A 17,476-nucleotide genomic window follows, 5' to 3' on the forward strand; every position below is an offset into this window, starting at 1 on the left:
AAGGGAAATTCCTCAACATAATAAAGAGCATATGGACTCCTGGTGTGGCACCATAGATAGGATCAGCACTGGACTGAAAACCACAAGGTTAGCAGTTTAAACCCACCAGCTGCGTCTTGGAAATCCTAAACAGGGCAACTATGAGTCAGAGTCGACTCAATGGCACTTAATACAACAACATAGAAAACCAACAGCCAATATCACTCTCAATGTAAAGAAACTGAAAGAAATCCCTTTGCAAACAGGAACAAGACAAGAATGCCATTTTTATCATCACTCCCATTCAATATTGTGCTGCAAGTCTTAGCCAGAGCTATAAGACAAGAAGGGGAAATTAAAGACATCCAAATTGGCAAAGAAGAAGTTAAACTTTCTTTATTTGCAGATGATATGTTCATATACATAGAAAAATCCAAAGATCCAGCAAAAAAAATATTGGAACATTTAGCAAAGTGGCAGGACACAAGATCATCATACAAAAATCAGCTGGTTTCCTCTATACTAATAAAGAAAGCTCTGAAAAGAAAATTAGGAAAACAACACCATTTACAACAGCCATCCAAAGGATGAAATCTTTAGGAATAAATCTAACCAGAGAAGCAAAAGACCTATACAAAGAAAACTACAAAACACTATTACAAGAAACCTAAACAAATTTACAAAAATGAAAGAATATACAATGCTCATGGATAGGAAGATTCAACATTGTGAAAATGTCGATACTACCCAAAACAATATACAGATATAGCCCTATCCAGATTCTAACAATATTCTTTAATATGGAAGGGAAAGAGGCTTCAGATAAGCATAGCACTGCTTAAGAAGAAGAATAAAACTGGAAGCCTCTCACTCCCTGATTTCAAAATTTATTACATGGCCACAGTGGTCAAAACAGCCTGATATTGGTACAAAGAAAGATGCACATATTAGTGGAACAGAATTGAGAACCCAGAAGTAAATCCATCCCCATACAGTCAACTGATCTTTGACAAAGGTCCAAAATACATTAAATGGTGAAGAGATAGTCTCCTCAACAAATGGTGCTGGCAAAACTGGAAACTGATTTACAAAACAATGAAACAAGACCTGTAATTTTAAACTATGTATAAAAACTAACTTAACATGGATTAAAGACCTAAATATAAACCCAAAACTGTAAAGATCATCAGTGAAGAAATAGGGACAAACTTAAGGGCTCCTATGTTGTTGTTGTGTGCCGTGGAGTCGATTCTGACTCATAGTGACCCTGTACAGGGTTTCCGAGGCTGTAAATCTTCACAGGAGCAGAAAGCCTCATCTTTCTCCCGCGGAACAGCTGGTAGTTTCAAACTGCTGACCTTGAGGTTCGCAGCCCGATTCGTAACCACTACGCTACCAGAGCTCCTTAAGGGCTCTTATAGTTGGCATAAATACTATACTGTTATATGTAAATCTTATACTGTTGCCAAAAAATGCCAGAACAATAGAGGACAAAATAAATGACTGGGACATACTAAAAATTAAAAACTTATGCACATCAAAAGAGCCCACAGACTGTGGGGAAAAAATGTTTGCAAAAAATCACATACCAGAAAAGGGACTGATCTCTAAAATGTATATGAAATTATATCTCTAAAAGAAAAATACAAACAACCCAATTATGAAATGAACAGACACTTCACCAAGAAAGTCATTCAGGCAACCAACAAACATATGAAGAAATGTTCACAATCATTAGCCATTAGAAAGATGCAAATCAAAACAACAAGGAGATATCATCTTACACCAGCATTAGCAGTGAAGTTCAGAAAAAAAGAGGACAACCAATGCTAGTGAAGGTGTAGAGATATGGGACACTCCTATACTGCTGTGATTCAACCACTCTGGAAAATGGTATGGTGCTTCCTCATAAAGCTGGAAAGAGAAATACTTTATGATCCAACAATTACTCTACTTGGTATATAGCCACAAGAAATATGAGCCAGAACACAAGTAGATATATGTACACCAATATTTGTTGCAGCATTTGTCATAGCTTGAATGGCTAGCTGACCAGAACTGAACCAGATGAAGATAAAGAAGTCTTATAAAGGGACCAAGTATAAATTGCTACAATTTGATGAACTGGATCTTTGCTTATGGGTGCAGTTGCTCAAAATTCTAGTCAAAAGGGAAGGACTCTTCATATCAAAGATCAAGCTTATTGCCCCAGTACATTGGATTGATAGGGGCAGGCAACTTAGACATTGGGTATCAATAATGGGGAGTTATAAAGGCATGAAGTGGCTAGCTTACAAACTTATGTGAGTGTGCTTAGTTTCAGAACAAGGAGAATAAGGTAGAATCCTCACTGAATAGTTTTCTTCTTTTCCAGATGAGTGTGGTGAACGGGAGTGGAGGAGGATGAGGATAGGATTTTATGATTCAATTGTGTGTAATTGTTAGAGGACCCTAGGAACAGCAACAGGAAAGAATATGAGTGGAGCATGGGGTCCTAACCAGAATAGCAGAGAGCAGAGACAACAGCAGAGGCGATGGCACAGAGAAATAGAGCAGCTAAGGACTCTAGGCCCATGGAATGAGAAAGGCTATGTGCCTGTGGATAGAAGGCTGCCTTGCAAACTGTGCCATATGGACATGTAAATGAGTATGTCTTTTCTGTTTTGTATTTGTATTTTGAGCAACTACATCCATAAGCAAAGATCCAGTTCATCAAAAAAAACAAGGGGGGGGGGGATGGGGAAATAGATGTAAATGGTTACAAATCGGGCTGTGAACCTTAAGGTAAGTTCGAAACTACCAGCTTTTCCACAGGAGAAAGATGAGGCTTTCTGCTCCCGTAAAGATTTCCAGCCTAGGAAACCCTGTACAGGGTCACTATGAGTCTGAACCAACTCCACGGCACATAACCACCATCATCACCACTGTTGACTGATGGTACATGGAGGGGATTATAATCATTGCAATGAAATAAAATCCTATTTATTGAATGGAAAACTGAAAATCTGCCCTGTAAAATTTCACTCAACTTACAACAGAAAATTTAAAAACAAAAAGAAGATGGAACAAATACATAATCACTAGACTAAAAAGATATGGTTGAAGTTCAATCATTTCAAGATGTAGCATATGTTCAAAAGCCAACGCTACTGAAGGAAGAAGCCCAAGGTGCGCTAAAAGCATTGGCAAAGAACAAGCCTCTGGTAATTGATTAAATACAAATTGAAATATTCAACAAACTGATGCAGCACTGGAGGCGCTTACTCACCTATACCACGATATTTGGAAGACAGCTACCTAAATAACTAACTAATATGGAACAGATCCATATTTGTGCCATTCCAAAGAAAGGTGACTCACGGAACACAGAAATCTTCAGACAATATTAATAGTATCATTTGAGTAAAATTTTGCTAAAGATAATTCAAAATGTCTGCAACAGTACATTGATAGGGAACTGCCAGAGGTTCAAGTCAGTTTCAAACAAGGACACAGAATAAGGATAGTTTTTCTGATGTCATATAGATCTTGGCTAAAAGCATAGAATACAATAAAGATGTTACCTGTGTTTTACTGACTATGCAAAGGCTTTCAACTGTGTGAATCATGACAAGCTATGGACAAAACTGAGGGACATTGGGTTTTCTGTAGCACTTAAACATACTCATGAAGAACCTGTACATAGACCAAGAGGCAGTGGTTCAAACAGAACAAGGCAACACCAAATGGTTTAAAACAAGCAAAGATGTGTGCCAGGATTGTATTGTTTTACTATAATTATTCAATCTGTATGCTGAGCAAATAATCCAGGAAACTGGATTATTCGAAGAAGAACATGGCACCAGCATTGAAGCAACAGTTATTAACAACCTGCAATATACCAATGATACAAACTTGCTTGCTGAAAGCAAAGAGGACTTAAAATACTTGATGATGTAGATCAAAGACTACAGCCCCCGGGATGGATTGCACCTCAATGTAAAGAAACAAAAATCCTCATCACTGGACTAATAAACAATACAAGATAAATTATGCAAAGACTGAAGTTGTCAAAGACTTCATTTTGCTTGAATCCACCATCAACACTCATAGAAGCAGCAGTCAAAAAGCCAAATGGCGTACTGCATTACACAAATCTGCAGCACAAGACCTCTTTAAAGTGTAGAAGAGCAAAGATATCAGTTTAAGTACTAAAGTGCACCTGACTCAAGCCATAGTATTTTCAATAACGTCATATGCATGTGAAAGTTGGGAAATGAATAAGGAAGACCATAGAAGAATTGATACATTTGAGTTATGGTGTTGAAGAAGAATATTTAAAAATGGGCTGTCAGAAGAACAAATAAACCTGTACTGGAGAAAGTACAGCCAGAATACTCCTTAGAAGTCAGAAGCTCCTTAGAAGTCAGGATGGGGACACATTCATTGTCTCTCATATTTTGGACTTATTCTCAGAAGGGATCTGTCCCTTGAGAGACATCATGTTTGGTAAACTCAGAGAAAAAGAGGAAATCCCCCAAACCACCAATAAGATGGACTGGCACAGTGGTAACAGCAATGGGTTCAAGGGTATCCACAATTGTGATGATGGTGCAGTGTTTCATTCTGTTGTTCATAAGTTGTCATGAGTTGGAACAAACTTGACAGCACCTAACATCAACAACAACACTTCCCTGAAGAATTCTGAGCTTTTCAATTTATACTACAACAAAATGATACTTCTGGCATCCTCGAGGAACACAGTTGTATTCCTATTGAATGTTCTTTGACTTTGAGAATAAAAAGAAGTCTAAAAGGGCAAGATCAAGGTTGTAGGGTAGATGCTGTAAGTTTTACCAACAAAATTCTAATAGGACAGCCTTGAAGAATGAGCAAGTACATAATCATGATAGAAAAAACTTTCTTGGCACAACCTTTCTGGCCTTTTTCTCACCAATAGAGTCTTCAATTTTCACAAAACTTCCTAATAAGGCCCTTTGATCATTCTCTAGAGTCTGACTCTCTGAAGACTGCAGCACTGGACTAAAATTCTGTCCAATGCTGCTGATCTCAGGCCCTAGCTACGCAGGATCTCTGCCAAGTTGAAGCCTGGACCAAGGATCCCTCCCAAGACCACTCATAAAAGGGAAAAGCCTGAAATATAAAGATTTGGACTCTAAGAACTGAAGAAATGCTTTACTTATAATTGTTCATTCTGATTTTCTAGATCTGAATAAATGTTACGTGCTACTACTTGCATGCCTTGCCAAAACTACCGGACAATAAATGAGTTTATATATGCAAAATTTTTTAAATATATGTTTAGAATAAAAATACTGCATGGCAACTATATAATTCTATTAATACAAAAATCTAAAACAGACAAAATTAATCTATGATGACAACAATCAGAATAGCTAATGAGAAGGTGGTTATTCACTTAGACTGGAAAAAAGGACTCTAGTGAATACTAGAAACGTTCTATATCCTGGTCTGCATGATGGTTACACAGAATCTACCACATATACCTTAATTTTTAAAACCTTTAACTCAAAATAAATATAGATTTAGGCAGAGAAGATAATGTATCATCAGCAGATCTATGCTAAAGAAATGGAAACCTGAATTTCTCAAAGGTGAATGATCTAAAAAGGAACTTAGTGAATATGAAGAAGTGTGTGAATTTGAAGAGCAACAGAAAATGTAAATCTAAATAAATAGGGAAAATATAATCATAATAGTATTTTGGAAAATATATGTATATAGGCCTCCTGGTGTGGCACCGTAGGGTCAGCACTGGACTGTGAACCACAAAGTCAGCAGTTCAAACTCATTCACTTCTCACAAATCCTACACAGGGTCGCTATGAGTCAGAACCGGTTTTATGGCACTTAATAACAACAACATATATATATTATATATATAAAATGCATGAAGGCAATAACCAGAAAAGATAGATGTCAGGTAGCTATAAATTTGTAAAATATAAATTTATCATGGATGCATGTGGCAGTCTTTAGGAGAGTCAATAAATATTTTATCTTGTTTTAGGTAAAAATAGAAAATTAATAGAGGGGGAAGAATAACTTAAAATACTTCATTACTCCAAGAAAAAGCAAGAAATGAGAAAAAAACTATTACAGAATAGGAAGGACAAATAGAAAAAAAATAATAACAGTAGAGATGGTGTTGTTAGTTACCACTGAATTGGTTCCTACTTAGAGCAACAGAATAACAGTGAAATGTTGCCTCGTTCTGTGCCATGTTCAAGATCAGTAAATAATATCATTACATTAAATGTCAACTGACTATTCTTAAACGATAAAAAATTATACGCTGGATTTTAGAAAACCACGACTATATTCTACTTAACAATCAATTAAACAAAAAGGATATATAAATGTATATATATTCACTTAGCTTCAACTTTATATATATATATATATATTTGTATACATTTATATATCATTTTTTAAATATTTATATATAAAGTTAAAACTAAATGTATTGCTGCTGCTGTGTGCTTTTGAGTCAGCTCTGACCCATAGTGACCCTGTGTAGGCTTTCCAACACTGCAAATCTCTAAAGCAGCAAAAAAAACTTCACCCTTCTCCTGCAAAGCAGCTACACCACCAAGGCTACAGTTCATCACTGTAGTGAAATACCTGAGAGTAGGCCTGTGTATTAGTCTCCTTTGCAATCCTAGGAGTCCTGAGAATTCTACTGGAACATCAAAACAAAAGAAACTCCTTACTGCTAAGTCAATTGTGACTAACTGCAACACCTTATTTTATAGAGCAGAACTGATCCACAGGACCCCCTTGGCTATAATCCCTACAGAAAAAAACCACTAGGCCTTTCTTCCATGGCCCCACTGGGTGAGTCTGAACTGCCAACACAGTAGAAACTTCATCAAGGTTTGTTCAATGATGGAATGGCTCCCACTGCTACTTTAATTTTCTTTCTTTCCCCTGGTCCCACCTTATGTTTTCATGGTGTAAACTATTCCTAGACTAGGACAGTCTTACCAGCTCAAATGGGAAAGGGAGGGGAAAAGAGGAAAAGAAAAGATGACTAAATCATCTTCAGAAGATGCCAAAAAAATTTTTTTAATTAAAATTCAACACCATTCATAATTTATTATAAGGTTGCTGGGTATGAAGGCAACAAACAAAATTCAATTACGTTTCTAACTACTTGTTAAATGCCATTAAGTCAGTTCCAACTCACGGTGACTTATATAGGATTTCTAAGGAGTAGCGGGTGGGTTTGAACCATCAATCTTGTGATTAACAGTCCAGTGCTTATCCTACAGTACCACATCAGGACTCCATTCTAACTACTAGTAGCAAACAATTATAAAATGAAATTTAAGGAACAATTCTAATTAAAATAACATCAACAATGTCACAAATCAAGGAATAAATTCCCTGAAAGATGTGCAAGTCCCCTAAACTGAATGAACACTAAAAACCATTGAGAGAAACTTCCAAAATGGAACAAAATTTATTGTTGCCAAGTCTAGTTCAACTCATGGCGTTCTTACAGAACCGAGCAGAACTATTCCTAGGGTTTCCAGTTCCAAATCTTTATGGAAGCAGATTGCCACATCTTTCTCTCATAGAATGGCTGGTGGGTTCAAACTCCTAACCTTCCAGTTAGCAGCAGAGTGCTTAACCACTGTATCACCAGGGATCCATCTAAGAGATAGAAACTTTGTTGTTAGGTGCTATCAAGTTGAAACAGACTCATAGTGACCCTATGCACAACAGAACAAAACACTGCCTGGTCCCGCACCAACATTACAATTATTGCTATTCCTGAGTCCATTATAAAGCCTTATATAAATGGAAGGATATACCATGTCTATGGATTAGCAAACTAAATATTATAAAGACATCAATTAGTCACTTAAACTGATCTTTAGTCTCAATACAATTCCTATCAAAATATCAGTAGGATGTGTGTTTATGAATGAGTGAAAGTTAATAAATGAATTCTAAAATTATATGAAAATATTAAAAGAGCCAAGAACAAAGAGAAGGAAAATGAAAAATAAATAGAAAAGGAGGGAGGAAGTTAGAGGATATTCACTATCACTTGGCTCTGTAGGATAAGTACTCGATTCAAGGTTGGTTTGAACTGCAAGGTCAGTGGTTCAAACTCACCAATCATTCCTTAGAAACCCTATACAAGGTTGCTATCAGTCAAAACCAACTCAAAAACACTTAACAATAATAACAGTCTCTTAGTAGAATTAAGACAGTATGGTTTTAGTACAAAGAGAGATAACCAATGGAACAAAAGACAGTCATATAAAAACAAGAGAAACATTTTGGGGAGAAATGTCATATATAAGTTTATCATAAAACTTTAACACATTTCTGTTGAATATATTAATAACAAAAGCAAGTAAATAATATTTCAGTTAAACTCTCTCGTGGACTGTATAAAATACATGTTTAGGATTATTATAATTCTATTAATATAAATAATTAGCAAATCTTCTACATAATCTTTCTCTCTTACCTCCCCAAATGCTCCTCGGCCAATCACCTTTAATATTTCAAAATCTTCTCTATGTAATCGCATCTGTTTCACTTTAGAAGTAAATGGTTTGGCTGAAACAAAAGAAAGCATCACTTACTTATTAATGAAACAATGAAAATGAGATATAATGATATTTCTTCCTTACACAATAAAAATTCAAATATTTCATCAAGCTATATTCAGAAGAAACATTCAATTTCCACAACAAAACTATAATTTCTTTGAAATGGTGGTGAGAAATACATTTTTAAATAACAAACAATGTGAAACATTGCAAAGTAGCAGGGACACAAAATGAGATCAAATAATTTTCATGTTAAACATTTTCTGTATTCTATCAACAATAGGTATATACTTTGACATGAAACTCCTAGAAGTAAAAGCAAATTTCACGGAGCCAAACAGAACTACAGCAATTCTGACCCAGTAAATTAATAATTAATTAGATTTACATTAATTTAAATTAATACATAATCATTAAGTATTCTTTAACAAGCCTTTTGCAAGAGCCTACACTATAGAAGGAAGGCCAGTGGCTACATAAATAAGTATTGGACTGTGAACCACATGGTCGGTGGTTCAAGCCCACCGTCTGTTCTTTGGGAGAAAGGTAAGATTTTCTGTTTCTGTAAAGATTTAAAAATTCTTGGAAACTCTATACAGGCTCGCTATGAACTGGAACCAAGTTAACAGCACTTAACAACAACAACATTATGTAAGTACGATGGCAATCACTGGAATTTATGGGAAGCCCTAGTAGCACCAGAGGATAAGCACTGGATTGCTAACCACAAGGTCAGCAGTTCTAACTCACCAGCTAGTCTTCTGGAGAAAAACGAGGCTGTCTGCTCCTATAAAGATTTAGTCTTGGAAAACCTATCTAAGGTCACTATGAGTCAGAATCAACTTGATGGCAGTGGGTTTGGTTTTGGTTTCATATAGTACTTTCACCTTCAAGAAACTCAGCCTCTAGGAAAGACACAAATGCATGCATGCCTTTGTGATGGTTGTTGGCCATCAAGTCAGTTTCGACTTTATAAAGTTCCAAAGCTGTAAATCTTTACAGGAGCAGAAAGCTTGAACTTTCTCCCATGGAGACTCGTAGATTCGAAGTACTGACCTTGAGGTTAGCAGCCCAGCGGATAATCCACTATGCTACCAGGGCTCCTTCAGACATAACTATATTATTTTTGTTAAGTGCCATTGAGTCAGTTCCAGCCCATAGCAACCCTATATAGAGTTTTTGAGGAGCGGTTGGTGAGTAGAACCACTGACCTTGTGGTTCAAGCTGACCTTGTGATCGAGTGCACGATACCAGGACTTCCACAAAACTATGTTGTTGTTGTTGTTGTTGTTAAGTGCCGTCAAGTTGACTCCGAGACATAGTGGCCCTGTATAGGGTTTCCCAGGCGCGGCTGGTGAGTTTGAAATGCCGACCTTGTGGTTCAAACCGACCTTGAGGTCCAGTGCTTGGATGTGTTAATGACCACTTGATATCAACTAACCTCAGGAGGTGTGATTTGGCCTATCATGCACATGCATTGAGAGTTGAAACTCCTGACTGGATAATAAAACCTCTGAACATGAAAACACAGAGATTTCATAACGCTGACAAAAGGAGGGTGATGTGCCAAAGCTCTCAGAAGGAATCCCTGACGGAACTCATCCATGCATCTCTTCCATATGGTAATCCTGATTTGTACCCTTTTACTATAACAAATCTATCATTCTAAGTGTAGTACTTTCTGTGGGTTCTGGAGATGTAGTAATGAATTATCATACACACAGAAATGGGGAAAGTTCACCAGTTAAAAAGTGAGGGCCCAAAGGAAGACCCCAAAATTGTGATAGCCATTTGTCTATCTGGCAGGCTAAAAGAGTTAACTCAAAGTGGCTAAGATCCACAAGAGAAAGCATCATACATGAACTTGGTGTCAGAGTTGATGAAGAAGAGGGAAAGTGAGGATTTGATTACTCTTCACATTCTGGGGATCAGATTTATGCTTATTCTTATCCACAAAAATATATACTCAAAAAGCACTAAGCAAATGTGTACTGTACAGTCAGGCATAACTAGGATTAAAGGTTTTGTTTAATTTGTTATCCAAGTTTGGTGGACAGTATAAAGTAAAGGAATAACTATGTCTCTATTCCTTTGCATCTATGAGAGTTAAAAAAAAAAAAAAAACTTTTCATTTCATTTCTTTTATATTGCAAAACTACTTTACTTTCAGTTATTCAAAAATGAGTTGTTTATTTAACTTCAGAAAGCTCAAAGTTTACTAACCATTTACATAATTCACTTGAAAAAATATCTGTAAGTATCCTTTGCACATCAAGCATTCTGCAAGCTACTGAAGTTATAAAAGATGTATAAAGCAGTACCTGTTCTCAAGTAAACATATTATGTAGTAAGTGTCATTCTTACACTTTAAAAGCTCAGTGTTGCTAAATATAAATACAAATAAAAAGATGCTCACATTAGCAGAAATCCAGAAAATGCAAATTAACATAACAGGAATTTTATATTATTTACAAATTAAATATGCCCCAAAAATTTTAAATCTGAAACTACCAAGTGTTGGCAAGAGTATCATTAACAGTATAACACAGCAGTGGGAAAGAGCCCTGGTGATGCAGTGATTTGCTGAAAAGATAGCAATCTGAACCCATCAGCTTTTCCAAGGGAGAAAGATGTGGCAGTCTGCTTCTGTAAAAATTATAGCCTCAAAATCATAGATGAGTGAGGGTATCCAGTGCTACATCAGTTTGTTGAAAGATTTCAATTGGTGTTCTGTCATTTCCTGCAGTCTTGGTTTTGCCACTGCCTTCAATGCAGCTAAGATTTGTTTTCCTTCATTACCATTGGTTCTTGATCATATGCCACTTCTTGAAATGTTGAGACACAAACCATTTCTTTTTAGTAAAGTGACTCTGCATGTTGTGTCTATCTTCTTCTGATGTTTTCTGCATCATTCATTATTTTGCCCTTTGTTAAGTGTCATCGAGTCAGTGCCAACTCACAGCAACTCTGTGTATGGTTTCTGAAGAAAGGCTGGTAGGTTTGTGATTTTAAAGTCCAGTACTTATCCTATCATGCCACATCAGGAATCCCCATAGAATCCTTCATTATTGAAAGTGGAGGCTAGAATATTTTCTTCATTTCTTTCAGCTTGGGAAATGTTGTGTGTTTTCCTCCCTTTTGGTTTTCTAACTCCAGGCCTTTGCATAGTTCATTATAATACTTGACTTTGTCTTCTCAAACTACCCTTTGAAATTTTCTATTTAACTCTTTTACTTGCTCATTTCTTCCGTTTGCATTAGCATCTCTACTCTCAAGAACAAGTTTCAAGTCTCTTCTAACATTCATTTTGTTTTTTCCTTCTTTCTTGTCTTAATGACATTTTGCTTTCTTCCTATATGATGTTCCTGATGTCATCCCACAACTCTTCTTGTTTCTAGTAATTACTGTCTAATGTAACAAATCTATTCTTGAGATGATTTCTAAATTTAGGTGGGACATATTCAGTCATATTTTGACTCTCGTGGACTTGTTTTAATTTTCTTCAGCTTCAATCTGAACTTGTCTATGAACAACTGATGGCCTGTTTCACAGTCTAACCTTGGCTTTGTCTTGGCTGATGATATTGTGCTTTTCCACAATCTCTTCCAACAGATAAAGTCAACATGTTGTTGTTGTAAAGTGCCGTAGAGTCGATTCCGACCCATAGCGACCCTGTACAGGGTTTCCGAGGCTGTAAATCTTTATGGGAGCAGAATGCCTCATCTTTCTCCCGCAGAGTGGCTGGTAGTTTCAAACTGCTAGCCTTAAGGTTCACAGCCCGATTCGTAACCACTACGCTACCAGAGCTCCGTAAAGTCAACATGATTCCTGTATATTTCATCAGGTGTGGTCCAGGTGTACACATTTATGTTGTTTTTAAAAAGTATCTGCAGCAAAGAATTCATTGGTCTTGAAATATTCAATCATGCAATCTCCAGCATCATTTGTATCACCAAGGCTATATTTTCCAACTACTTTATCCTTACTCTTTGACTCTTTGTTTCACATTTTCTCATTTCAATCACCAGCAATTATCAATACATCTTGACTGCATGTTTCATCAATTTCAGACCGAAGAAGATGGCAGAATTCTTCAATTTCATCATTACTGGCTTTAGTGGTTTTTGTATAAATTTTAATAATAGCGGTATTAACTGGTCTTCCTTGAAGGCCAGATCCCAGTATAGTAAACCATATGATTGTCTAATTCAAAATTGCCAGTACCAGTCCATTTCAGCTCACTAATGCCTAAGATCTTTATGAATTCCATTTCATTTTTTACAACTTACAATTTTCCTAGATTCATATTTCATAATCCTGTGTTCTGATTATTATGTTTGCAGCTGTGTCTCTTCATTTTGAGTTTGACCCATCAGCAAATAAAGATCCCAAAAGGGTTGCTCAATTCACATCATTATGGTCAACTCTACTTTGAGGAGGTAGCTCTTCCTCAGTTGTATTTTGAGTGCCTTCCAATCTGAGGGGCTCATCTTCCTGCTCTATATCTAACAATGTTCTGCTGCTATTCATGTCTTCATATTCTGGTACTATATCTGACAATGTTCCACTGCTATTTATAATATTTTCAGTAGCTAAACATTCAGAAGTTGTCTGTCTCTCCTTATTCCTAATCTGTCTCAGTTTTGAAGCTCGGCTGAAAACTCTCCACCACGGGTAACCCTGATGCTGTTTACAATAACAATGACATAGCTTTCATCATCAAAGCACCATGCTACCCACCACAGTACAACAAAGTGTCAGACGATTGCTGGTATTTTTGTATAGGAATTTTATATGTGTGTTCATAAATAATGCTTCTCCACAATTATTTTGAAGCCCTGGCATGACAATGCAGGATAAAACGCTGGACTGCAAGGTGGGTTTGAATGGTAAGGACAGTGGTTTAAACTCACCAGTCACTCCTCAGAAACTCTATACATGGTTGCTATGAATCAAAACTTACTCAATAGCACTTAACAACAATTATCTTTTTCTGTACTGTCTTCAACTGGTTTCTTATCAAAGATAAATCAATCTCACTAAATGAGACGCTTTCTTTCTTCAATTGTGTAAAACAATTTTTATTTATTTTAACAAAATTAATTACCTATTCTTTGAAGGTGTGGTCAAGTTTAAAAGAGAAAACATCTAGCACTTGTATATTTTATTGTTGTTGTTGTTGTTAGGTATCATCAAGTTGATTCCAACTGATAGCAACCCTTGTTGTTGTTGTTGTTATGTGCCATGGAGTCGGTTCTGACTCATAGCGACCCTGTACAGTGTTTCCGAGGCTGTAAATCTTTACGGGAGCAGAAAGCCTCATCTTTCTCCCACGGAACAGCTGGCAGTTTTGAACCCTTATGTACAATAAAATGAAACATTGCTCAGTCCTGCACTATCCTCACAATTGTTGCTACATCTGAGCCCACTGTTGTAGCCATGGTGTCACTCCAACTCACTGAGATCATCCTCTTTTTCACTGACCTTCCACTTTTCGAAGCATGACGTCCTCCTTCAGAGACAAAGCCCTTTGTACTTTGGACATATAATATGTCCAAAGTACAAAAGAAGTCTCACATCCTCACTTTCAAGAATTTTGTTTATTATGGCTAGTCTATGGTAGAACCCATATTTTTAGCCAATACCATAATTCAATTGTATCAATTCTTCTTTGGTCTTCTTTATTGACTGTCCAGTTATTTGCATGCATTTGATGTGATTTTATATACTATGGTTCAACTCAAGTGCACCATAATCATCAAAGTGATATATACTTTTTTTTAATTATGAATTGAGTAAAGGTTTACAGACAATATATCAGTTTTACATTCAACAAAACATACACTGTTTTATCTCAATGATTGCAATCTCCATGCAAGAGCAATTCAGTTGTCCCTATTCCTCCCTGCGATTATCCATGTCCAAATATCTGCTTTCAAACTCATATCTCCCACTCTTCCTCCCATACCCATTCAGGCTTTGTCTCTCTCCATGAATCTACACCCAGAACACTGTTGTTCAAAGGTTGTGTATATGTCATTATTTACCTCTATCCCCTTTAGCCCTTGCACAACTCCCTGTGCCTTCACCATATCTTCATCATTCTGCTAACCTTCTTCTTCTTACATACCGACCTCCCCTTATTGTATACTATCCTCCCATCACCTGAGTTAACATTATCTACCCGCTAGCCAGTGCATTACTCTCCCTTCCCTCCCAACCGTGGTAAGCATCAATGATTGTTTCTTTTAGTATGAAAACTTTGAATTTATACAATCGTGGTCTCATACAATATTTTTCCATTTTGTGACTGAGTTATTTCACTCAGCATAATGTCCTCCAGGTTCATCCAAATTATGAGGTGTTTAGCAGATTCATCATTATTCTCCAATGTTGCATAGTATTGCATTGTATGTATGTACCATATGTTTATCCACCCTTCCATCGATGTGCATTTAGGCTGTCACCATCTTTTTGGTATTGTGAAGAGTGCTGCAATGAACATGGGTGTGCATATATATACTCGCTTTTATTTCTTATGGATATATAACAAGTAAAGGGATTTCTGGGTCATACAGTATTTTCTATTTCCAACTTTCTGAGGAAGCACCATACCATTCTCTAGAGAGGTTGAGCCATTTTCAGTTCCACCAGAGTGTCCCAGTCTCTTCACACGCTCACCAGCATTTGCTGTTTTCTACTTTTATAAACTTTGCTATTAATACTGGTAAGAGATGATATCTCATTGTTGTTCTTATGTGTGTCACCTTAGGATAAGCACTGGACAGCAAGGTAGGTTTGAAGTACAAGGCTGGCAGTTCAAACCCACCAGTCACTCCTCAGAAATCCTATACAGGGTCAGTATGAGTCGGAACTGACTTGATGGCACTTAACAACAACAACAATGGCTAATGATCATGAACATTTTTTCACATGCTTAGTTAGCTGTCTGAATGGGTTCTTTGGTGAAGTGTCTTTTCATGTCCTGTGCTAATTTTTTAATTGGGTTGTTTGTCTTTTTCTTGTATGGGCATTGCAGTTTTCTATAAAGATTGAATCCTTTGTCTGATACATTGTTTCAAAAATTTCCCAGTATGCTTGCTTCCTTTTCACTCTTTTGGTGAAAGCTTTGTTGTTTTGTTGTTAGGTGCCATCGAGTTGGTACCGACTCATAGCAACCTTATGCACACCAGAATGAAACATTGCCCAATCCTGGGCCAACCTCACAACTGTTGCCACACTTGAGCCTACTGATGCTGCCACTTTGCCAATCCATCTTGCTGGAGGTCTTCCTCTTTTTCTCTGACTCTCCACCTTACCAAACATACCTTTGTTGTTGTTGTTGTTGTTGTTGTTAGGTGTCAACGAGTCGGTACCGACTCACAGTGACCTTACGCACAACAGAACAAAGCATTGCTCAATCCTGGGCCAAACATAACGTTAGCACATAAATGTCTAATTTTTTCGGAGGTCCCAGTCATCTATTTTGTCTGTTGCTGTTGGTGTGTTTTTACTTATGTTTGATAGTATATTTATGCCATGTATTAGAGTCCTTAATTGTCCCTATTTTTTCATTGATGATCTTTATAGTTCTAGTTTTATATGTAGGCCTTTAATCTGTGGTTTGTTTTTGTACATGATAAATGATATGGGTTTTGTTTCATTCTTCTGCAAATGTATTTCCATTTTTACTAGCATCATTTAATGTGTTTTGGTCCTTTGTTAAAGATCAGTTGGTTATATGTGGATGGATTTACTTCAGGGTTCTCAATTCTGTTCTACTGACCTATCTATCTTCATTGTACCAGTATCAGGCTATTTTGACCACTGTGGGTATGTAGTAAATTTTGAGATTGGGAAGTTAAAGAGGCCTCTAATCAAAGTGACATCTTAATTTAATGTCAAAGTCCAATCAATGGGGAATAACAATCTCTTTAACAAATGGTATTGGTAAAACTGGATATCCATATTTAGAAAATGAATCAGGATCCATACCTCAAACCATACAGAAAATCTTACTCAAAATGGCTCAAAGCTATAAATTTAAGGCTAAAACTACAAACTTTCTGGAAGATTAACATAGGATAACGACAGGGAGCCTAATTTTTGGTACAAAGAGCCTATCAAACAAAACTAAAAATGAATGAGTGACAGGATAAGAGTTATATTATTAGTACCTCTAAAACTTAAATCCCTATCCCCATCCCAAGATTTTACCATGTGAGTAAAAACAGAACCTACAGACTGAGAAAAAAAATCTCTGTCAAAGACAGCTGTTAAGAGTTTGGAATATGTACAAAACTCTGAAATATGTACAAAACTCTGGAATATGTACAAAACTCTGGAATATGTACAAAACTCTGAAATATGGACAAAATAAGGCAATCTAATCAAAATATGGCCAAAGGACATGAACAGAGATACTTCATCAAAGAGGACATTCAGGCAGTCAACAAATAACTACTTGAAAGGATGTTCACAAGTATCAGCCATTACTGAGATTCAAAGCAAAACTACACTGAGATACCATCTTACCCCTGCAAAAATGGCAATGACAAAAAAAAAAAAAAGCAAAACAACAGAAAACAATAAACACTGCTGAGGCTGTGTATGTATTGGAATTCTTTTACATTGCTGGTAGAAATATAAAAGGATACAATAACTATAGAAGATAGTATGAAATCTATTTCTTTCATAGAAGATAGTACGAAAATCTCAAAAAGCTAGAAATAGTACATTATGATTCAGCAATCCTACTCCTAAATACATATCCTGGAGATGAAACAGCTGTGACAGGAGAACAAACAAGATGGCCAATCAGGTGGAAGTGCAGTAAAGAGCTCCGCCAGCAACAACAGAGAATACCCGAACAAGCAGGCTCAGGGGATGGTCCCAGAACTCTGA

At 36.6% G+C, this 17,476-nt stretch overlaps 1 protein-coding gene across 3 annotated transcripts in view; it reads right to left on the bottom strand.

Moving 5' to 3' along the window:
• Positions 1 to 17,476, bottom strand: part of CDC42BPA (CDC42 binding protein kinase alpha (DMPK-like)) — a 628,044-nt gene that overhangs the window by 526,078 nt on the left and 84,490 nt on the right. For all 3 annotated transcript variants that reach the window (XM_006871264.1, XM_006871263.1, XM_006871265.1), the window contains one exon: positions 8,488 to 8,579. In XM_006871264.1, the coding sequence (XP_006871326.1) occupies positions 8,488 to 8,579 (92 nt within the window). The remainder of the gene's footprint in view (positions 1 to 8,487; positions 8,580 to 17,476) is intronic.

The sequence above is a fragment of the Chrysochloris asiatica genome, unplaced genomic scaffold, assembly GCF_000296735.1.
Source record: "Chrysochloris asiatica unplaced genomic scaffold, ChrAsi1.0 scaffold00165, whole genome shotgun sequence".
NCBI lineage: Eukaryota > Metazoa > Chordata > Mammalia > Afrosoricida > Chrysochloridae > Chrysochloris > Chrysochloris asiatica.